Below are 25,068 nucleotides of genomic sequence, written 5' to 3'. Positions count from 1 at the left end.
ACCAAAACTGTAGGAGGAGTAGCATTTTGAAAGAATTTCACAGAAATTTCTATTTTTAGTAACCACGGCAACACCGTTCATCAAAATCAGAAACCGGTATACAGAATTATGTATCTTAGTGTAGTCTACTTGTGTGCCAAGTTATATTGAAATCAGACCAAAACTGTAGGAGGAGTAGCATTTTGAAAGAATTTCACAGAAATTTCTATTTTTAGTAACCACGGCAACACCGTTCATCAAAATCAAAAACCGATACACAGAATTATGTATCTTAGTGTAGTCTACTTGTGTGACAAGTTATATTGAAATCAGACCAAAACTGTAGGAGGAGTAGCATTTTGAAAGAATTTCACAGAAATTTCTATTTCTGGTAACCACGGCAACACCGTTCAGTGAAATCAAAAACCGATACACAGAATTATGTATCTTAGTGTAGTCTACTTGTGTGCCAAGTTATATTGAAATCAGACTAAAACTGTAGGAGGAGTAGCATTTTGAAAGAATTTCACAGAAATTTCTATTTTTAGTAACCACGGCAACACCGTTCATCAAAATCAAAAACCGATACACAGAATTATGTATCTTAGTGTAGTCTACATATGTGCCACGTTATATTGAAATCAGACCAAAACTGTAGGAGGAGTAGCATTTTGAAAAATTGTTTACAGACAGACAGACGGACAGACAGACAGACAGACGGACGGACGACGGACGCATTACCATCGCATAAGCTCTTCTGGTCTCTGACCAGTAGAGCTAAAAACAGGAACGACTTTCAAATGCTTAGAATATCACCAAAAAGCGATTTTGTGGTCCGTTTAAACCACTCAAAAGCGAAATGAATACTGTTTATATGGAAAGAAAAAGTCTTTACATGAAAAAGATAAGCGGCTTTAATTTCCTTTAAAGGAATTTTGCTCTGAATTAAATTCAATCCATACAAAACATGACAGTAGTGTAACAAATTCGCTCCTCTTCATCATTTTTTTTTTATTCTTCGAAAATGGGAAAATGACATTTGAGCCTTTCATATAGTACATTTATATATATTCTTTTCACTGATTTTTTTAGTTCTGTTATTTTCAGTATATCTTGGCTGTTTGTTAGATTTCTGCATTTTGTGTTCAGAAAAGTTTTGCCTGTCTTAACTTATCATACTGGTATCCCCATTATTTAAACGATTATTGCTCCTAAAAGACATTTTCCTAAAATATCGTTAGTATTTTCAGAATAAGTTCCCTAAAAGATCGGAATCAGAAGGATAAAAAGCTCTCTTAAATTGAAAATTGTTTGAGCTGAAGAATATAAAATGAATATGTATTCATTCTGCTTAAGCTACTAGCAATGTGTCATATTCCAACATAAATTCTGATTGTCATTAAATTTTCAAAATCATTTAACTTAGGTTAACATGCGAAAGGTTAACAAAAAAAATATGCACAATATAATGTTTTATGTCATTATCTTATTATAAGGTCGCATCACTATAATTTAAGATTTTGTCTACTTAAAATGATGTATTTATAAAAAAAATGAAATGGTTTAAAATTCATATTATACAAGCACAAGCAACTATTCATGAAAAAACAAGAAAACAGTTAAAATGGAAAACTGCGTTACTCTATAGTTTAACTTTGCGTTTTCTCCATTTTTGCCTCTTTGGAGTCAAAGTTTGTATCAGGAATATGAATATTTACAATTGTCGACTTTTTTATTCCTTTATCTATCACTTTGTTGTCCCTGAAAGAAAATATTAAAAAATTAAGTTAAATTTAACAAAATACTACGATCTTAAAAAATTATATATGTTTATAACCATTCCCTTGAATTTAAAACTTACTTTTTATTTTTCCTGATGACGACTACAATTATTGTTACAGAACCTGAACCCAGTAATCCAGAAAAGGTGCCAATCCATATAAAAACTTCTGGATCATTTTCATCTAAAGATCAATATATTAAATTATACAAAGGTTGTGAAAATGAAAGATCAAAACTGTCTTTAAAATTTATAATAAAAAGTCGAGTCCCATTGTCGCAACTGTTCTTAAATTCTTTTTGACTATTTGTTATTCATCAACAGAATTTCATTTTTAAATTTGCATCTTTAATTCCAAATTATAAGATTACTCCATATTGCGGACCAAAATTTATGAAACTAATCAACATATATTCAGCATGTTGTTTGGGAGACATTTTTTTTCCTGCAAGCATTAAGAAAAATTGGGATCCTTGATGTTAGCACGAATTCTTACAAAAATCCGGTTCTCATGACAATAAACATCATTCAACACCAGTTATGTATGTATGGCTTCTTACATGTTATTTAAAATCAGTATGATTTTGTCATTCTTAAAAAAATCTCCCCTTTTGAAACTCTTATCCCCTACTAAACCTATTCACGACGTCCCTTACATGCGCAAACGTGCTTCTAAGCTTCCCAATGATTAGCTGTAATTAGAGATGAAATTCTAGAATTTTTTTTAAATTCCTATATAGAATACTGGTCTCATGTAGAGATCTAATCCAATCCAACCCATGAATGTCAATGAATAATTTAAAAATTACACAATGTATTTAAGCTTTTCGATGAGTTTAATCATTCTGACTCAATGGTTCCTTACAAGATGTCAGAAAATTTTAAATACTCTTGTTTATTCTTTAAAAATGGTTTGACTCTATTTTGAAAAAAGGTACTTCGTGACAAGTTTGGTTGACATTTATCCAGTGGTTCTTGCAAAGAAGTCGAAAATATGAAAAAAAATTCAATAGATGGACGATTGGACTGACAGACATAAACAGGACAAAATGTAATCAAATAACGTCACCTTAACATTCAAAATAGAAAGGCATTGAAAGGTTTACAAGAATATTTATGATTTACTGATTGATTGTATGATGATTCTCGTACTATTAAAGAAATCTTTACTCAAAAATGGACGTCACTATCTACCGGTGAATGACTTCAATTGGACTTATTTTTAGCACCCATGGCCACTGAGCATTGAAACGTTTATAACCTACACCTACCGTTACAAAGGACCTCAGATTTTAAGGTCTCATCAGAAAGATCTGCAACTTTCGCTTTAAAGTCTTGAACATTTGAGGAAAGAATAGTTGCTACCTTTGTTATCCACTTGGTTCATTTTTTAAACAGGAAATTTGCGATATAGGAGAGAGGGCGCTTTAAAGACTGATCCTTTGTCACTGTTTATATGACGGGACACCGCTTTTTAAAATATCATTGAAAAGACGTTTGACTTTCATTTCTTATGCCGGGAACTTGACAAAGGAATATCACTATATAACTATGTCTACATTTAAGGTTATAAGCGGCGTGGCGAACAAAAATCGAAGCCTGCCCCCCCCCCCCTGCCCCCTCCATCAGGATGCGAATGCCTTACCATTTAACTATCGTTACCGGTGTTAAACTATAGAATGAAAGCTTTTAGATACATACTATCATCTTCTTTTCTGTAATGTCTTGTTGTTTGATTTGTCAAACCTGTAATGGTTCCCACCATAGATGTAGTAATTGATTCAGGAGGAGCTTCACAAGTTCCGTTTTCGCCTTTCAAAATAAAGCAATGCATTTTCCTGAAAATGCGTTTGTTTGCATTTGTATGCTATTTTCAAAATCAAGTTTGAAGTCTATCGTAGATTACCAAAGCAGTATCTCTCTGTACATCCACCAGGAGGTATAAGACAATATGCCATAAACGATGTGCAGTTCTTAATCTTTATGCCGTATGTTTTCACACAACAATCTCCAAATCCTCGCTTACAAACTGTTCGATCCACAATTCCATCACTGACGCTTGGTAGGGACTCTGTAAACATTTACATCTAATCACAAGCACTTCTTTACGAAATTAGACGTTATTGATAAAAAAACATGAGGTTTACCTTTCGAAATATTATTTTAGTAAGTATTGTATAATTACGTTGTATAATCATACTTTAAATTACATGTATATATGAAATAAATAAAACAATCCCCTTGATAAATAATTTTTTTATATCATTAACTTAACGATGACTAAATCTCCTTAAATGCAGGTTGTAGGAATAATTTTTTTCTTCGATAGAGTTTTTTAGTTTTTATGTTTAAAAACAAAGAAAACAGTCATAAATAAAAAGAAAACAGTCATAAATTAAAAAAAGAGACCATCACTTATCCGAGGACTTTAACATTCGAGGAAAGCAGAAATCAGAAAGGCACCGAGATGAGGTTCCCCCGGGTGGGTGGGGGGAGTTTGTATAATTTGTACAAATTTGAATGGACTCAAACTGAAGAGGCTTTAATGAATTATTATTGCCTGACGTCACGGCGTCAGGAACTACTTAGGATCGATATTTCCTAGGTGCAAAGCTAAGAGGTCACAGTTAGCCATCAAAATATTTTGCATGCTGATTATCATCGGATTTTATTACCTGCGTTTCAACAACAATAGTTAGCAGAAAAGTAACCATATTACTGATACAATATATTTATGCATTTTTTTCCTTAATTTTTTTGCTTGCAGCTACTTATTTCATGCGAGTTCCTATACGGACATGAAATAAGTATTGACCTTTTCTCTGCATTTATATTCTACTGGATTAGTCCATTTGTCTTCTAGGTAAGGGGTGACACAATCATTTTGCGCCAAAATGTCACGTGTGAATTTGGCGCCCTTTTCCTGGACTATTCTATTGAATGGAAATGAAAATTGCATGAGTTATATTAAATCTGTTCTTTTTTGTCGGAATCTTGATCGAGCTTTGGAAAAAAAAAGATATCGGTGATATTGTGAAGGGAGTTAAAAGTTACAGCATTTAAAGTAATAAAACCGAAACCAAAAAAACGTTTTAAGAGGATGAACTGGCAAACTATGCATCCGATGCCCCCCCCCCCCTCCTCTCCATGGGCCTTCTTTCTACAAAAAAATACAACTGTTTATAACTTATCAAGCTTATAGACTCTATGGATATTGATGATATTAGTCAGGCAAGCTTTTTGAAAGGCTGTTATTTGTAACTACATATAGCTTTGAAAGATTTTTAGAGATTTTTTCCTATGTACTTATAATTTGGCTATGTTAAGAAAGGCCTGAGGTCACTTACACAGTGTACCTTATGGGAAGTCAATTGTGATCTCATCAAAATTTTAACAAGTGACAAAAATCATTTAAACCAATTGATGTTGCCTATACAAAACATGATGATAAATACCGTTTCCATATGGCTGAAACACTACTGAAACCCTGTGGAAACTTAAGCTTACTAAAAGTTGTCGGAAAGTTTCAGTACTGAAACTTCAAGTTTCATCAAGTTTCTGCAGTGCAGAAACCGAAGGTGTGCATGTATCCAAATTATTTCAACAACTGAAACAAACTTATCTTCACGTATACGGAAGGTTTCAATCTGCGTATAAGGTTGAAATACTAATGGTGTACCATAGGTTTCAGCAACAGAATCTTGATGTACAAAACCTGAGGTATATGCAAGGTTTCAGTATGAATTAACAAATGATAAAGATATTGTGTTTTTCCGCAATGAAAACTGTAGTATCTGTAAATTCAGAATCTAGAATCTGTACCTAGAAACTGTAGAAATCAATTTTTACATCATTAATTTTAAAAATAACATTAAATAACAACATATGATAGCAATACTTCCGAGTAAAGACAAAAAAAATCTCTTGTCACAAATGACGTTACTAGCCTTGACATTACGTTGTACAAGTGACCCAGGATAGATTTACTAGTAAAAAGAATTTCAAAAATGCATGTAAGCAACATACAGTGTAACTGAGAAGTAAAAATTTCATCTTCTATTGTGACTCGCCTTTCGCTGTGGGCCATAAATAATTTGAAAGTAATAAGCTTGAATCTACATTATCTGATGATGCTTCCATATCATTATACATAATCATGTTCTTATTGCTTTTGCTTTCATATATTATTCATAATTAAAACTTTGATCGTCTATTGTGGACCTCTTTTATACCACGACCCGGGGGCGGGGGGGGGGGGGGGGCATTATTTGAACGAATTTGAATATGAGTATACCTCAATATAAAAATATGTTTGACTAATCATTGCTTTATTGTTTTGGGGAGAAAATATCTTGAGATTCTTCTCATATATTTCTATGTGAAACTTTGATTACCGATTGTGAACCCCATCCATTCGGACCATTCCCCATTGGTCAAATAAAATATATGAACAAACTTGATTCTGACCTGCAGAAAAAAATGTCATTTACAATCCTCCTCAAAATGATAAATTATATTAATATACATGTATCCCAAGCCAGTACTAAATTCAAATTGCTTTTAAATAATGGCCACTCAGGAAAGTGTTAGGCCACAAAGGAAGGTCAGTTTTACATGAATATGTAAAGTGGTCAATATAAAAGAATAAGGCGGTGTAACGTTGAATTTTGACCCGGGTTGAAAATTGACCCGGGGGTCATTTTTCAACGTTGAATATTGATACCGAAGGTGTTGAATTTAGACCCTAATCCGTTGAAAACTGAGCCGGGTCGTGGAATTTTGATCATGAAACCGGTTCAAAATTCAACAGCATAAAAACACATATTTATGATTGGGTTTTAACTACTGTGAATAAATTCATAGGTATGAGGCCCCGTTTTGGTATTTACTGCAAGAAGTAGTATCCCCTATTTGAATAAGTGATATCACCTGTTTCAATAGATGATATCACTTATTTGATTTGAATTTGTGATATCACCAATTCGAAAAGGTGATATCACTTATTCAATTGGGTGATATCACCTTTTCCCGTCGAACAGCTGTAGTTTTTATGCCCCCGTAAACGAAGTTTCGGGGGTATATAGTTTTTGTCGTGTCTGTCTGTCTCTCTGTTTGTCTGTTTGTCCGCAAAAACTTTAACCTTGCCCATAACTTTTGATTTAGTAGAGCTTTGACTTTCATATTTCATATGTGTATTCCTTGTGAAAAGACCTTTCTTTGGGTACCACAAATTTTGACCTTTTGACCTTGACCTTGGAGTTTGACCCACTTTTACTTGAAAATTTTGAAATATTACTTTGGCCATATCTTTTGAACAGTAGACACCAGGACATTTATACTTCAAATATGTAATGTTTGTTAAAAGACCTTTCACTGGATACCAACAACCTTGACCCTTTGACCTTGACCTTGTAGATTTCAGTACTTGAGAAAAAACTTTAACCTTGGCCATAAATTTTGACCGGTAAGGCATAGGGCTTTCATACTTCATATATGTAATCCTTGTGAGAAGATTCTTCATTGGATACCAAGAACTTTGACCCTTTGACCTTGACCTTTGAGATTGACCTACTTAAATAAAGTAATCCTAAAATTTTAAAGATTTAGGGCTAGTGTTTTCATACTTTACATATTTGATCCTTATGACAAGATCTTTCATTTGATAACAATAACTTTGACCCTTTGACCTTTTGAAAAAACTTTAACCTTGGCCATAACTTTTGAACGGTAAATAAGGGATAGGGCTTTCAAACTTCATATATGTAATCCTTGTGAAAAGATCCTTCATTGGATACCAAGAACTTTGACCCTTTGACCTTGACCTTTGAGATTGACCTACTTTAAAAAAGCAAACCTTGACCATAAATTTTAGAGAGTTAGGGCTAGTGCTTTCATACTTTACATTTTTTATCCTTATGACAAGATCTTTCATTTGATAACAATAACTCTGACCTTGATCTTGGAGTTTGACCTACTTTTTAAAAAATTGAACGCTGACCATAACTTCTGAACGGTTAGGGATAGGACTTTCATGCTCTACATAAGTATTTTTAACATTAGCTTACTTTCAAATTTCACAATTGTTTTTCTAGTGCGAATACCCAAAGTTTGGTACCAATTAATTAAATTAGAATTTAAGAAATGCCTAATCTTTGCTATGTTGCCATACGGGGGCATAAGTGTTTTACAAACACATCTTGTTTTTTTTTTGCTTACAAATTAATTTATTTCACTTATATATCATGTATACAACAAAAAAATCGAAGAAAATGTATGAAACTGGGTAGTCCGAATTTTCTTGGTTCCAGTGTAGTATAATATATATTATAGGGAGCATTCATTAATGACTGTTGTAAGAAACTCAAATAGGTAATATCACCTTTTCGAATAGGTGATACCACTTATTCAAATAGGTGATAGCATCTATTTAGCACGGAAAGGTGATATCACCTTTAATTCTAAGCTCTCTGATTGGCTCAAACTTGATCACATGATTAAGATAATACAGAGAATGACTTGATTTCTGAAAAAATTACTACATTTTGTATTAATATCTTTTAATGTTCCGTAATTGGTGAGATGTATCAATGACTTTAAGTCTTAATTAGAATCAACATGTACTTTATATTAAGACATATTGGATATCTTTATCAAAAATTGATACAAGACATAATCAATTAAATAAATTTGTATTCTGAATAACTAAATCCTCTATATTTACTCCATCAATGTATAAAACGAAACACATTTATTCAATATTAAATAGCAACAGCTTAATTTATGCTGATCTCTAGTCTCTAAGTCTTGAAGAGAGAAAACTTCTGCCTTATTTCCAATATTTTGAAATTTTGTTTTGTCAATCTATGTGATAAAATGATTTATATTCGATAATAATGTTAAAATTTACATTCCTAATTAATTGAGTTTACAACTAATTCTAGTTTAATTTGTCATATTTCCCAGAATGCAATCATGGCAATTATTGAAAAAGAATTAAAAAACATCGCATAGGAGATCATAGAGATAAAATTATGTTATAAGGTGAGAAGTGTAACGAATTCTATTTTTTTTTTTCGAATAGAAATGATGGTAGTATGTTTTCGAACAACAACTTTATTGCATATAAACCAATTAATCATCGATTAAAAAAAGCTAAAAATTATCGAATAGGAATGACAAAATTAGCGACTAGCAACCGATTGTTTTAAATATTAATGACATCGAATAGGAACGTACGACGGCGTATTCGTGCCATTTTAAAAATGTAGATTTAAAAAAAAAATCGTTTGAACGATTTTAAAAAAAAGGTTTGTACGATTTAAATAATTGTTTGTACAATTTAATAAATCGTTTGTACAATTTAATAAATTGTATGTACAATTTAATCAGTCGTTTGTATAATTTAATAAATCGTTTGTACAATTTAATAATTCGTTTGTACAATTTTATAAGTCATTTGTATGATTTAATAAATCGTTTGTACAATTTGATAAATCGTTTGTACAATTTGATAAATCGTTTGTACAATTTGTTTATTAAATCTTTGTACAATTTATTAAATAGTTTGTACAATTTATTAAATTGTACAAACTATTTTGATAAATCGTACAAACGTTTTCTTAAATCGTAAAAACGGTTTTTTAAATTGTTCAAACGATTTATAAAAAAACGTACAAACTATTTTGATAAATCGTATGATTTAACAAACAAATTGTACAAACGATTTATTAAATTGCACAAACGTTTTCTTATATAGTTCAAACGATTTAAAAAAAAAATTCTACATTGTTAAAATGGCACGCAGACGCCATCGTACCTATTCGTTGTTTTGTAGTATTTTTTATAGATGCCATGGATTTTGGAAAGTATTTTCAAAAATAAAGATGTCATTCTTGAAGCAGTGGCGTAGCGTCATTTTTGAAAGTGGGGGGGGGGGGGGGGCAGCCGGAGAAAACTTTTTTTAACTTACCTGAAAAGTTGACAAGCAAAAAAAGGGGGAGGGGAGTTGAAAGTTGCCCAAAGTCGAAAATCCTATATTTCGTGGGTGGAAGGGGGGGGGGTGGGTGGGGGGGGGGGTAGAGGCTATCTTTTTTTCAGTGTCAACTACTTTCAGTACCAATTCTAATACTTCATTATCGACACATCACTGGAACTGGGGGTCCAACCAGGTTTACAGTTAACATTTGCTATAGTAAAGGTAAGGTTGAGAAAAAAAGGGGGGGAGCCCCCTGCCCCCCCCCCCGTTGCTACGCCCCTGCAAAGATAACTGAAACCGTACACTGATCAAAATGTACATATATACACGGGGTGATACTGTATGTTTATTTCTATTATTCTTTAAAAGGGAAAAAATTGAAAACGAATTACAATGTATTGATAAAGTGATACTAATAAATCCCGTTAAACAACTTCCCAGCTTAAAAAAATGTTCAAACTTTGAGGTGGGGTCAATATTCAACAGGGTCAATTTTCAACTTGTTGACGTCATCAGGTGTAAGAAAAAAAATTATCAAGCTGTTGAAAAATGACCCCGGGTATAAATTCAACGACTTTTAGTCTCAATATTCAACGTTGAAAAATGACCCCGGTTCAATATTCAACGTTGAAAAATGACCCCCGGGTCAATTTTCAACTCGGGTCAATATTCAACGTTACACCGGCACTGAATCGAAAGTGTATTCAATTTAAATGAGTTGAGCCAAATTGTATCTTTAATAGTCTATGTTTGTGCTGATTTGTAAATCTAGTAGGATGGTTTGCTTTATTTTCAATTTCAGAATCGTGGGCATTCCGATCTACATGTCGTATTGAATGTCCAAACAATGGAGATATTGGTCATCATGTACCTTGTATAAAAATATTGCTGCAAATAAAGTTTCTTATGTGTGACAAACCAATGCATCTTCGTAGCAACTTGCCGATTCCATTTTTGCTTATGAATTAATTTACCTTTGCAAGGAGAAAACAGAACTTAATAACAGAACCAACGGTCGACATAATGTGTGGTGATTGAATAGAGTAAGAAACTCCTCATTCAAGAGTACAAAATTTATACCATGTATATAAACTCATTTTATGTACCACTAACGATTTAATAAAAGATCTCTTTCAGAGGAAATTTGTCTTATGCCTACTGTTGACAAAAAAGCTGTACCTTGTTGCTTGAAAGACATTGAAATGCTTGAAAAGGTGTCATCACAAGGACATTTCCTATGTGTAAATTGTACGTACAATGGAGAGATAACAATGCAATGACTAGCCATTATATCCCCATCTTGTATCTATAAAAGCTGTATTATTGAAAATTGTCAAGAAACTGTACACAAACAGTCAGGCTACAAGACTAAGGTGCTAGTGCTTGTTCAGGATCACAACATAAAGGGATGTATTGACAAATCCAACCAAATGCTGAACAATTATCCCTGCTGCATAAAAAAAATCTTTCATAGAAGGAACACTTTGTTTTTCACAGTATAGACATTATCTATATGTCAATTTTTTCATCATTCTTTAGGGAATCATGAAGAATTACACTGAATTATTAGTTTATTGGGTATCACCAACCTTTGGTTAGCTTGAATAATGTTAGAGTTTAGCCATTTTATTGATGGATGTGAATTAGCTTCATTTCATGTTTGTTTTCATCATTGCTTAAAATTGCTTAAAAGAAAACCACCGAGACTGCATTTTCCCATTTATTTTAGGGCCATAAATAAATCTTTAAATTTTGATGTTATTGAAAATTGATCCCTAAAGTCGATGTCATATAGCTTACTATGACGGCATATTTCACAGACATGTAGACTATCTGGATGTAGGCTAAACATACTTGCGCGATGGAAAACAAATATTTTTACACCTATACCGTATAGCGGGAATTTTTCACGGAGTGCTTTTTTATACCCCTCGCTTGAAAAGCGGGGGGTATATAGTAATCGTTAATTCCGTCCGTCTGTACGTCCGTTCGTCCGTCTGTTACGCTTTGGGGTACCCATCTCTTATCCGCAACTCCTCTCATACCACTGAATGAACTTTGATGAAACTTTCACAGAATATTTATTACATATTGCCATTGTGCACCTTCTATTCTACGTTTAGATCCGACACATATTTTGGGTTTTACGGCCACAGCAAAACATGGACTTTGCCATTATAACTATATGGAGGCGGGGGTATCATTTAGTGAGCTCATCGCTCACAGTACCTCTAGTTTGGTTTGTTTAAGAGGTTTTGAAGAAGTCTGCTAATTTTTTAATCGCTTATTAAGGACCCATGTGTTTAAGCTCTGGGTCCGCCGTTATAAAACCTACTTAAGTCTGAGAATGCTCTCAAGTCTGAGAATTTTCCCAAATCCAAAATTCACTGACTCATAAAAAAGTTGAGAAAAATAAATTCCTTAAACTCTGTTTTATTCTTAAGTTCTCAGCTGAGTAATTCTCAAGACTTGAGTTGAGAGTTTCTTAGAGAATTCTCAAAGTTTTATGACGGCGGACCCTGAAAGAATAAAAGAAGTTAACATTAATTTGTATGTTGTTTAAAAATGTATCGTTTATCTGGTATTAGTTTTAATCAAACTCTTGTGTAAATCGATATAGAACTTAGATTAACAAGAGGCCCAAGGGCCACATCGCTCACCTGAGCACATCTACTAGGAAAAAGCACATATCAGATCAAAACTGAAAGTTAACCGGGGAGGATGATTACATATAAATAGAAAAATATCACTAATCATGGCTTTGAAGTACTTGAAAAGAAGATTTTAAAAGGTTTCCCTATATATCCTTATGTACAAATTTGGTCAGCCATTTTGGGCCCAAAAATAGCCCCAGAGGTCATGATTTGAACAAGCTTGAATCTTCACTAACTGAGGATGATTCCACATAAGTTTCGTCTTTCCTGACCCAAAGGTTCTTGAGAAGAAGATTTTAAAAGTTTTTTCTATATATTCCTATGTAAAACTTTGGTTGGCCATTTTGGCCCCACCCTAGCCCTGGGGGTCTTGATTTGAACAAATTTGAATCCTCACTACCTGAGGATGATTCCACATGAGTTTCATTTTTCCAATTCCAGTGGTTCTTGAGAAGAAGATTTTTAAAAGATTTTTCCTATATATTCCTATGTAAAACTTTGGTTGGCCATTTTGGCCCCACCCTATCCCCGTGGGTCATGATCGAAAAAAAAACTTGAATCTACACTACCTGAGGATGATTCCACATGAGTTTCATCTTTCCTGGCCCAGTGGTTCTTGAGAAGAAGATTTCTAAAGATTTTTTCTATATATTCCTATGTAAAACTTTGGTCGGCCATTTTGGCCCCACCCTAGCCCCGGGGGTCATGATTTGAACAAACTTGAATCTACACTACCTGAGGATGATTCCACATGAGTTTCATCTTTCCTTGCCCAGTTGTTCTTAAGAAGATTTTTAAAGATTTTTCCTATATATTCCTATGTAAAACTTTGGTCGGCCATTTTGGCCCCACCCTAGCCCCGGGGGTCATGATTTGAACAAATTTGAATCTACATTACCTGAGGATGATTTCACATAAGTTTCATCTTTCCTGGCCCAGTGGTTCTTGAGAAGAAGATTTTTTTAAAATGCTATAAATTTTCACTAATTCATAATTATCTCCCCTTGGAAGAGGGCGTGGCCCTTCATTTGAACAATCTTGAATCCCCTTTACCCAGGGATACTTTGTGCCAAGTTTGGTTGAAATTGGCCCAGTGGTTCTTGAGAAGATGAAAATGTGAAAAGATTACGACAACGACAACGACGCCAACAACGACAACGACAACGACAGACGACGGACAAATTTTGATCAGAAAAGCTCACTTGAGCCTTCGGCTCAGGTGAGCTAAAAATACTGAAAACTCCTCTTAAAGATATTTTTTTCTTCTTTTGTAATGACATGGGATTGTGTGTCCACCAAAAAAAGATATTTACATACCTTTGAGAAAAAAAAAGCGAATTTTTGCACACCCTAAAAAACTCACATACTGTATAGGGGATTAATTTCACGGGTTGTAATTTTCACGTTTTTCTCTCATCTGACACCCTGTACCGATTAATTAAAGCAAAACAGCTTTTGGCTTCAGTAAAAATAAATGAGGACAAAAAGAAAGACATAATGTTTTTATGAGAAAATACGAGTAAAAGACATCTTTTTAATAAATAAATTGTTTTTGTATACATCGATGTAAAAAGATTCGAGATAAAAAGCTTCAAATAATACATACCATTCATCCACAATGGAAATTCAGCTCCACATGAATGTAGTGATGGACAATGACTAAGTAAATCTTCTTCTGTTTTATACCATTGGATTTGTAGGTATCTATCACATAAGTAATGCTCACTTTTAGGGGGACAATTTTCAGAACGCAAATATTCCTGATACATTGACGTTGAACTTGCTTCCAAACATGGATCTAAGGATATAACGTCGATACAATTTTATTTTCAATAAAATGTTTCTTTCCTGTGAATGCGTTCAATGTCGAAAATGAGTGCACATTGATGTGAAGGATGTAATGTAAAGGATTCTTTTATTTCGAATACACGTGAAGGAAAATAAAAACATGTGTAAGAATGAATTTTACCTGAAGCGCGATCGCACCAGAAGAGGTCTCCTATAATAGAAAGGATAAAAAAATACAGAACAATGGAAATAATACTCGGTCGTTTCATATCATGATAAAATAAAGCAAAATTCTAATATTTAGGAAAGCATCAATTCTATGAAAAAAGATATTTCTTGTAAGAATGATGTCTGTATATTTCAGAGTAAATACCTAAAAACCTATATTCAGTAACACATTTAATAATCTTGTATAAGTCAGATCAGGCTTGGGGCGAGTTACATGGTAAAGTAATGCATTACATGTACATGTACTTTACCATTACTTTAACAACTTAGGCATAGAATAACCATTTCTTTTACTCCATTTTCTTAAAGTAATGAATTACATTACCATTACTTTAATAAAGTAATGCATTACCATTACTTTTGGAGGTTTTAAAAAATAGAAACACGAAACTTTGCATTTTTTCATAAGTATGCATCCATTCCATCCCTCTTCGAAACTAAACATGATATAATATGATAATTCAAATTTGATTTCAAGTAGTTGTATATATTACACAATAACTTACATTCATAGGAAGGTCAAACTTTTAAAATGTCAGTAATATTAAACATGTACAATATGCACTTTTGTGTAACTATTGATGTCATAAAGCAATTTAACTTCTGGGGCACTTTAATCCCTGCCCAAAATATCTAATAATAAAGCATAAGGCTATTTGAATCTGTTACCTTATGGAAAAAAAATAAATGCATTGACAAACTTGTAAAAAAGGTAGTCAGTATGTTCATTTGGCTTTGTTTATCATAGACTGCATGCATGTCTTCTATGTTGTTTGGTACAATGGATTTTTCATGGTCATTCAAGCTAGACCACTCCGCACCAATTTTTGACTTTGCCTTTCATCTCTCCTTTCAAGAGAGCATGTCCCCTTTTTTTAAAGAGACATTTTTTCCCTTTTTCAAGGAATGACTTGCGGTAAAAAATAAGTTTGGTTAAATTTGTTCCTTCGGACCAAGTTGGCTAAATTAAATTCCTTTTTTAAAGTCTATAAAGGTCTTCAGTGTCTATTAATTTTGTTGAACAAGATAATTCCTATTATTCTACTTTTTCCTAAACGCTAACTTCAAAGCTTCATATCTTCCTTATTAGGAAAGGATTTCTCTCATTTTTTTCAGAGCATTTATACTCTACAAAACATCTTCCAGTTGATTGAAAATGGCATGCAGAAACTTAAATACATTGATAGTTTTTATATCGATACTGGACATAAACATTCAAATTCAATATTTCAATCTGCTACTTGAGCATCTACGCAAAAAAGAAAAGGTTTAAAAATAACAACATTTATACAAATATTTCTGACTTTTTTCGGAGAGACCCACGAATTTATGTCCACCACGAAATGCAATTTTTCACATATATTACTATTGGTAAATTCTTCAACCACGAAATCAAATCCCCATGAACAAATATATTTTCTTAAAATCATGAAAATTTGACCCCTCGAAAATATGTGATTTTACAGTATCCTTCAATAATATAGAAATATCAATATCAATATAATATTATCAAAAAATGATGGTGTTCATGTTTTGCTATGGGAAAGGCGATATAAGTGTCCTATCCAATAGGAAATGAACAATGTAGTATGTAACAAAGACTTTGTTAAGGATATTCGATCCTCAGCCAGGAAGAATAACTCTAAAAATTAATATTTAATTTAAAATGCATCAAAATGAAGCCTGAAAATAAAATTTTTCCATGCAAAAATTTTCATTTTATTCATCTTTATAAGATTCAAGGTTTTTTGAAGTCTTAGAAAAGGTCTTATTAAAGCCTTATAAATATCGACATTTGTACCCTATAAAAGGAAAAAAAAACAGTTTTAGACAAATAAGATTTTCTTGAATCAAGCCTTAGATACAAATGCTTATTAAATTAGCATGATATAAAATGAGAGTGATTTGTGGTGTCTTTTAATGAAAGCAAATGTCTTTTACACTATGTATTATAGAATTTTTTTTATTTTAAGCATTGAAGGAAAAATTAATAAAATGGCAAATATCATGATTTTATGGCTAAAATATTATATTTATACTTCTAGATGTACCGAAGAACTTCTGAATGTCCCCTCGGCGAAATCACAATTAGATCAATTGTACCAAACATAAAAATATATATCATTTAAAAATGGTGAAAAAGAAAACTTTGACACTCAGTAGAACAGGTGGAATCAACTTTTTTTGTAACTTTCTCTCTCTCTCTCTCTTACATGTATATGTAAAAATACACAATTCTGTAACAAAGATTTAAAATGATTTGTGTTTAAAAAATAAAAATAATAATAATAAAAAAAAAATCGTTTTAATAATTTTTGGCCATCTTTGTCTTGTTTATGTAAATCAATATAAGGACTAGATTTTTAAAGAAAAAATACACCGAGTTACCTCCCTTAGTTTGACAATCACTAGAGGACACTCTTTATATTTATTTTATAATCAAGAGTTCTTTGTACATATGTGTATCCACTGATACTAAAAGCATTTATTTTCCGTTACTCACACTCATACTACTTTTAAGGTAAATGCTTGGGTTACTTTGGAAAAACCAGAAATAACAAACACCAATCTCTTCGTAACTAACAGTGCATGGTATAAACATTTCCAAATTAAAGCTATTTACATCAAGCGAGAAAGAACGTTACAAAACTACTGCGTATAAAGAATTCCGAAACCAAATGCGTAAAAAAAATCAATACACCACATACCAGCTATACTGTGAACAATGTGGCAACAAATAATCCAAATTAAGATATTTTGTTGATTCATGTCTCCAGTCTTCTCTCTTTAAAGAAAAAAAAGATGGCAATGTAAACTATATATATAGAAAAAAGACGGCAATGTATTTTTTTTTAATATATATCAGAACATCAAAAATCGTGATAGCAGTAAAATATTTATTAACTCACCAATTTCTGGCCATTATATTTTCCTTTCTGATGTCACTCTTTACTAATGAATGTTTATTTCAGTATATTTTTTTCCTAATAAATGTTCACCTCAGTTTTCCTACACAAAAGACAGGCAGTCCCTAAACAGAATAGATAGCAAATCACACTAAGCACAGTTGTGCATATCTATTTGTTAACAAATGAAATTTAATTGTACGAATATAAAGCAGTAAAGCAAAATGTATAGAGAAAATTTAAGCAGTTATCATATTTAGTTTATATTTTTACCTTTAAAAACCCTATCAAATGCCAAACAGCAAAGAATAAAGTTATTCTTTATACGTTCATTCAGACATTTTAAAGTTTCAAAACAAAACACACTATTGTGTGACTGCTTTATCGCATATTGATTATTGAATCTAAATAAAGTGCATTGAAACTAACATGAGATTTTCCTAAAATAATATTAAAAAGCTGTATGATTTATTTAAATATGTGCTTGTTTTTTATTTTATGTGCTACATGTAATGTACACACGCATTTAATGCAATGTAAGAACAAGTTTATTTCTTCTGTCGCATTCATGGTGTTTGTATTAAACTTTTCACAATTTTCAACTGCTCATCCAGAACTTGTAGACCATTTCCAATCTTGCTAAATTTGTAAACAATGTTATGAAGAGATGCCATTGGATTTGGCAATTCTTCCTGCTAATGTTTTCCAACTTAAATGAAGACTATTTATAAGAAATTTTATTTGAAAAAAAATCTTAAGAATTTAGTTTTTTTTCTGAAGAAAATTAAGACAAAATTAAAAACATATTTGAATGACAAAAAAATGATTGTTTTGGAACCAAACATATATTCATTAAACGAGTAAACAGTTATACAGAACTGTCAGTATACATGTATTTGGTATAAAAATTAAATATTTAATACCAATGCCGAATAGGAAAAAAAATACCATGATTTAGGCCTCCATAAGATCAAGATGATCATATTACTTATGCATTATATCTTACAAACTGATGTATTATCAATAATCTTAAGCTAATTTAATATCGTCCTTTTAAATTTGAAATGATAGCAGCGATGTAGAAATTCCCCGATACGAACATCGAAAAGGGATCACATGTATTTACTTAAACAATTTAACATACGACATAGTGCTTACAATCTACTCAAAAAGTCTCAAAATGTAAAGACTTAGGTGTCGCATCATTCATCTACTCTTGCCGTCTATTTACATTCAAATATCAATCTCTTAATATCTATATCAACTTATATTACTCATATACTCTGACAAAGACTTTCAGATATTTTTTTTTTATTTTTATCCAATCAATCAGTAAATATATGCAATGTAACCAAAACTTTGGAAGTAAAACATTCTCCTGATTCCTTTTAACAATTCAGCTATGTTTTAGGCATCGGTCTTTCTCGAAGCATAATTGATAATATTAAGTTCGTCTTAATTCTTTTTTAAAATTCTATTCATTAATTATTGGTTAGAAGCCGAAAAGATATATTTTTGTTTAAAGCCCTTTGTGTCCTCAACATGCCTCAAAGTAATTTTATCTTAATTTGAATTTTCTCTACCTGTGGTGACTAATCACAGCTCTGCAGTTCTTCTGGTTAGTTTTTGAAAAGCTTTTTCTATACAATCAAAACCTGTTATTTCTAATTTGACGGGGCTGAGAAAAACATTTAAGATATCTTAAGACGCTAAGTATCCGGGTTTAAATGTAAAGAAAATGTGGTTGGTACAACTAATTAACTTCGACTACCCCGTATATAATATATCCTACTATTGGTTTTCTACTTTTGAAGAAAAAGTTCTCCTACACATAAACAAAAATTTAATCTTCCATTGGGACCCGTCCTCACCCATTGGGTCATGAATTGAACAATTTTGCATCTACACTACATGCGAATGTTTCCATATAAATTTCTCTTAAATAATGTCTTAACAGCGTTTTTTTTTCTGAAAGGGAGAATCTCGAGAAAATTTCCTATATAAATCATAGATCGCATATAGTGGTCTTGTCCTGAGGTCATGATTTGAACGAACCTGAAAAACAGTATATGTTGAAGCTTCCACATTTCTCTGGTCAAGAGGTTTTGGAGAGGCGTTCTGAAAGATGAATTGAAATTTTTTCATATTCTTAATAATTCTATTCTTTTAAAAGAAAGCCATCACCGAAAGAATCCCGTGTGACAATTTTTACAAAAAGTGATAATAAAAGGATGCTTGATTTTTTGATTTACAATATCTATATTATTTTTGGAAGACCAGATTTTCCAACAGTCTATTGGATTACCCATGGGTACTAATTGCACCCCGTTATGAGAAGACCTATGTTTTATTCATATGAAGCAGAATTTTTTTCAAAATCTTATACGTGAAAAGAAGAAAACACTTGCTTTGGCCTTCAACTGGACATTACAAGTAAGATATAACGATGATGTATTGTTCATTAATAATGGTTATTTCCATTCTTATTTCGATGCGACATATGTCAGTGGGCTTGAAAATAAATCTCTCAGTTACATGTAAGTCGATATACTCAAGAGCATGTAAAAAGTATAAACAATTTCTTTAAAAAAGTAAATAACTGACAAACCAGTTGCTGCAACAAGGTCAGTAATCTCGTTTCAAGTCATCATTTCGTATGTTCTATGGTGGATACAATGATATTCAATCAAAAACAATCTACCTTTAAGATATATGATGACACGTTTTCATACAAATTGTTAGGCCTTTATTTACACAATGAATTGTCGACAGATTTTCCCGTTAATTCCCGAACATGACAAGGAGCAAGGCGGGTGTGAAGGGTCCGCAAGGGATGCTTACTCTTCCATGTATGGCATTTTGTTCCAAATCTAATGGGTAAGAGGACCATGCCTGCTCTGCTCCAAAATTAATATTATTTATTTATAAATGGATTTTTTTTAAATCTTGAATACTATTGGTTATCTCCATATTGTGCATTATAATTAGTTCTAGCTGAGAAGTTGAAAATAAAATAAGTTTACTAAAAAAACTTTGACTACGAAGAAAATATGACACATTTCGATCAGAGAAGCTCGCATAAGTATTTGACACAGGTGAACTAAAAATTGGTATTATATTCATGGCTATGAAAAATGTATGAATTATAAACTAATTCTCATTTTAAATCTAAATATTCTGAGCTCTTTAGTATGAGAGATGTAAACAAGTCAGTGGACGAATTTTACTGATGAAAGCCGGCCTATTGGCATCATTTTTCCTTGATTTCCAGTTCAAAAAAGAATGCATTTCATTTTGCGTTTACTTCAAGGTCATTTGTGCAGGTGCGCATATGCTGTAGACCTAATTATGGATAAACATAAGGTAGTAATGAATCAAATAATGTATTACAAGTTTATTATAAGACCAATGCCAATAACTACGCTTACGTCTCTGTGTGTGGGTAAAAAGTTTCATCACATAAATATACCAAAAGATGCACGAATATAAATCTAATAAACATTGAAATTTTGATTTAATAATGGTCATTTGAATTTATTTTATTGATGTTTAAAGCATAAAGCATAGGGGGTGTCGCCGCGTCAAAAAGGGATGTCACGTTTTAAAGTGTATTTTTTCTTAGAATGAAAAAAACCCAAACACATTAAACAGATTCTAAAAAAAGCACCTAATCTCCCAATTTTTTAAAAGACACAATTCTTGTCAATTGAAAATTAAACGAAGGTATTGGTATTTGTGATCATAAACATTGTCGTTTACTCCGTTGAATTGAACAAAGGGATTGTCGAAATGGGAAAAACCGGCTCTACGAATTCATTTTTGCTTCAAAATATGGGAATCATCACAAGCGACAGTTACGTTAATTAATCAGACTTATAGAATAAAGAATGTAAATAAGAGACATCTTAATAGATGATTTCAGCAATTTTGGGCGGCTGATTGGTCACTGAATGATCAGCAGAGGACAAGAAGACCGAAAGATAGGAGATCGGACGGAAACGTTCAACGGTGTCTGACGTTGTCAAAAAAGACAGGTGTTTATAGTATTACCGAGCAAAATTAACATTTTTGAATTAAAATAACTTTTTATATATTCTATACTAATTTCGGACGTTTATCTGTGAAATTCTTTATCTGTTTTTAATAGTGCTTATTTGTAGTAAAGTGTGTCTTATTTATCTCAATCCCTTTGAAATAGGAGTAAGACATTCCAATTATAACCTCTTTCATGTTCATTCTATCAAAGAAACACACCTGTCCATCAATTAACTCAGCTAGTGTGAAAAGTCAATTACTAGTATTGTTTACTCTTAATCTTACAAATATCTATGTCCATTTTAATCTCTTCAGTTTGGAGCCCCGACGCTCTACCGGCCACATCCAACTCGATTAAGTCTCGTAAGATATTGTTAAAATTCATGTTTGTCTTTAATAAATTCGGAAACCTGATTTACCAATTCTTGGACTTTATATTGGAAGACCATAAGGAATACGGAACGTATACCTTTTACGTTTCATTACGGCCCAACAGCGCCACTACTTTGTTAGACTCGCCAACATTCCTTCTTCCCCGTTTACCCTCTAAAACGGATATAGTTCAGGAATTAATTTACAACTTATGACCAAACTCTAACTGGTTATAATAGTGACATGTGAATTTTTAAGTTTGTTTTGAGCTGCAGCTGTTAAAAAAATTTGGATAGAGGGCTTAATTATAAAAAAAAGAGTGAGTGTATAATGGTACCAAGGATTCTTAAAGAAAGTTGTATTGGTGAAAATGTTTGCGAATCACGAATATTTTTAATGAAACGAATGGGAAATGCTCAAAAGTATGACAATGCATATCCGTCATGTGACGTTATATTTAGGTGCGGTGACTACCATAAACGCACATTGTTTCAAATCCGATATTTGGTAAAGTATACATAATATTCCTTTGAGTTTTTCAGGTCTGATTTGAAATAAATAAACCTCCCATGATGTGTTATTATATTCTTTACGTCGATTTATAGCAATTTTATCAAAGTTGTGACATTACTTTTGGTTCAACCTCGTATATATGTATTTTTTATCCATGCAACATCTACAATATAAATTCAATTTTTATACGACTAAACTTCATGTTCCCTTGACAATTTTACTTATTATTACATAAAACCCTTTTTTATTTTCCCGAAAGTTTTTAATTACAAAAAAGATGGTATGAATAAATAATGTTTTATTTCCGTGTAATTGTTGCAAACAGGAATAAATAATATCACACAATGGAAATAGCCTTGACCAGCGTAGAATTAAAATAAGTTTGGTGGAATTATGTCATTGTGTCATTCAATCGTTGTGGGCTGAAAAATATTAACATAAAAAGTATATGTGTATATATCCAAAATCGAAATAATATCTCAGTAATCGGATAACAATATTAAAAAAGTATGAAAAGAAAACACCAAAATTAAGAAATTACTGTTACTTCTGTTTATGAGCAGCATGCAGTGACGTTTCTATATGAAGTTTCTCAATCAATCAGATGTAAAAATATTTTAAATTTATGTTATTCACATTTGGCACTAACGTAATAAGACTTCACATCTATATATTCTTATCATTGACTGGAATCTAATCATTTCAAGAAGTGTTGATATAGTAAAAAGATCTTTTCAAACAATATTAATATTTCAAACATTATAAAGTTATGAATATTTACCTTACATCGTTATTCCTTTGGCGTAGAAGAAGGATATATTCACATCACGTTAATATACAAAGGTAAACACACCGACCTGAAGCAATGATTTAAATATAGAATATACACAAAAAAACATATTTTTACGTAAAGTAGTTTTGACGCAAAAAAGAAATATGAAATGAATTTAAATAACCACTTAGTTCAGCTAATAAAGTTTGGCACAATGTTAAAGTATTCTAATTTTACCCAAAGATAGCATTGTTAAAACAATGGAAGAAATTATTTATTTCGCCTAAACAATGTTGATATTCGTTTTTCTTGTAAAAAGAAGTTGACATCGCGAAAAGAAAAATTTACGTCAAGTAATGATAAGTTGGAATAATGAAAGACTTGCATAATTTTATCCAGAGGGTGTTTCAAAGAAGAAACAATATGAAATAAACCTACATCAAGTAATGCAAATTGATGACTTGGATTTAAAAAGAAATATTGATTTAACAGTTAAAACGAACTATTATGCAATCTTCAATTTTAATGCAGTGCATCAGAAAACAGGCATAGGAAATAGGATTGTTAATGCATGAAATACAATGCAAAGAAAAAAAGCCGGATGTATTGAATTTAAACACCCTGGATGTAAATATTCTGGATATATTGATTATATTGCTGCAATTCAAATAAATTTCGTCTGCTCTATAGCATTGATTAAAAAAACGTATGTTACTAATATGTTTACCTCTTTCGTTCAATTTATTTTAGAAAATTTAAAATATTTTATTTTATTTAAAATAACAAAACATTGTCTGTTAAATGCACGCAGCAGGTTACACAAAATCTTACAATGTAATTATGTAACGGTTTTAGACATGCACAATGTCCTTGAAATTTGAATTTAATAGAGTGTGACAAGGTAATACACACGATATATGTTTATGTCACTTAAATACATAGGGAACTAACTAGTATAAGAACCCTGAACTTATATTTTAGTCTTGTGTGAATAATTGTATTAAGTTTGGTAAAGTCAATTATACTCTCCCTTGATATATTTTGGTTGCTTGTAAATGAATGACCATTAACATTCAAACTTTTGTTCTCATTTATGTCAAACAGAGTACCGCCATGTCAGGCTTCCATAAATATATTTTAGAAGCAAGGTTACCTGTTCATTTTCAATTAGAATTAAACATTTCGTTTAAAAATGCAAGCCCAAGGACTTTCAATTTTTTTCATAATCTAGGGTAAATTATTTTGTATTTATTCTCGAAGACGATGAACGACAGACTAATCATTAAAAGTCTGAAATCAAATTGATGCTAAGTGGAGATACGATTATTTTATGGCGACTTGTCACAGACGCATATGATATGCTACTTTCGTTTTCAAGTCTTGTTTACAAGCAAATCAAGTTGAAGTTGTACTTCGGTCTCATTTACTAAAAGATATAGTTTTAGATTATTCTTATCCCTCATCTGCTTTTATTAATTACATATTTATGCCTCCATTTATATTTCAATGTTAAAAAAGCACACAAAAAGTTAGCTATTATTTCAAAACGACTTACCGTGGCTTCACAAATGTATCCACATGAACAAGTCGCAACTCTTGGGTACGTCATGAATATTAATGAGAATGTCTATAGACGAAAAGGAATATAACGTATTTTTTTATTCCCGGAAAGTCGGCATTTTTTAAAAAAAGAAAGATTTTCCCCTTTACAATCTATACCTAAAAAAGAAAAGTACTGTCTGAATTACGCACAATTAATATTCATTGTCACCTTCCATGTTTAAATAAACGTAGTTGTAAGCTACTGAAATAATTGAATAGCTCTACTTAGTAATGGTTTCTTCCAGCCATTTCCATTTTTTTAAAAGTTACCATTCCTCCTATTCCTACGTGTACATGTGATATCAATAATTGTTATATTCATTTAAGAAAAAGTGTATCCATTCTCTACAGAGAGGAACAATCAACAAATATCAATATTAGCTCTTCCGACATTTAATATAGGTCGTTGGAATTTTAACAGAAAATATACATAAATATTTGAAACTTTAATCAAAATTATTGGA

At 31.8% G+C, this 25,068-nt stretch overlaps 1 protein-coding gene across 4 annotated transcripts; it reads right to left on the bottom strand.

Moving 5' to 3' along the window:
- Nucleotides 1–1,472: 1,472 nt before the first annotated feature.
- On the bottom strand, nucleotides 1,473–24,626 carry LOC134262414 (oncoprotein-induced transcript 3 protein-like). Of its 4 annotated transcripts, none has more exons than XM_062744806.1 (11): nucleotides 24,558–24,626; nucleotides 23,012–23,087; nucleotides 19,366–19,428; nucleotides 17,314–17,435; nucleotides 17,113–17,189; nucleotides 14,358–14,387; nucleotides 13,995–14,186; nucleotides 3,666–3,830; nucleotides 3,461–3,571; nucleotides 1,841–1,943; nucleotides 1,473–1,740 (listed from the first exon to the last, which is right to left on the bottom strand). In XM_062744806.1, the coding sequence occupies exons 5-11, from the start codon at nucleotides 17,171–17,173 to the stop codon at nucleotides 1,629–1,631; spliced, it is 774 nt and encodes a 257-aa protein (XP_062600790.1). In that variant the 5' UTR covers nucleotides 17,174–17,189; nucleotides 17,314–17,435; nucleotides 19,366–19,428; nucleotides 23,012–23,087; nucleotides 24,558–24,626; the 3' UTR covers nucleotides 1,473–1,628. The 4 variants fall into 4 exon arrangements, with proteins under 4 accessions (XP_062600790.1, XP_062600793.1, XP_062600792.1 ...); XM_062744809.1 differs by having other exon boundaries at nucleotides 23,017–23,087; XM_062744808.1 differs by lacking the exon at nucleotides 19,366–19,428.
- Between the last annotated feature and the right edge of the window lie 442 nt (nucleotides 24,627–25,068).

This window comes from Saccostrea cucullata, unplaced genomic scaffold (assembly GCF_032062105.1).
Source record: "Saccostrea cucullata isolate Sc308-1 unplaced genomic scaffold, CSIRO_AGI_Scuc_v1 ctg1491, whole genome shotgun sequence".
In the NCBI taxonomy this organism is placed as follows: Eukaryota; Metazoa; Mollusca; class Bivalvia; order Ostreida; family Ostreidae; genus Saccostrea; species Saccostrea cuccullata.
The sequence above is the reverse complement of the archived record's forward strand: the minus strand, read 5'-3'. Positions and strand labels throughout refer to the sequence as shown.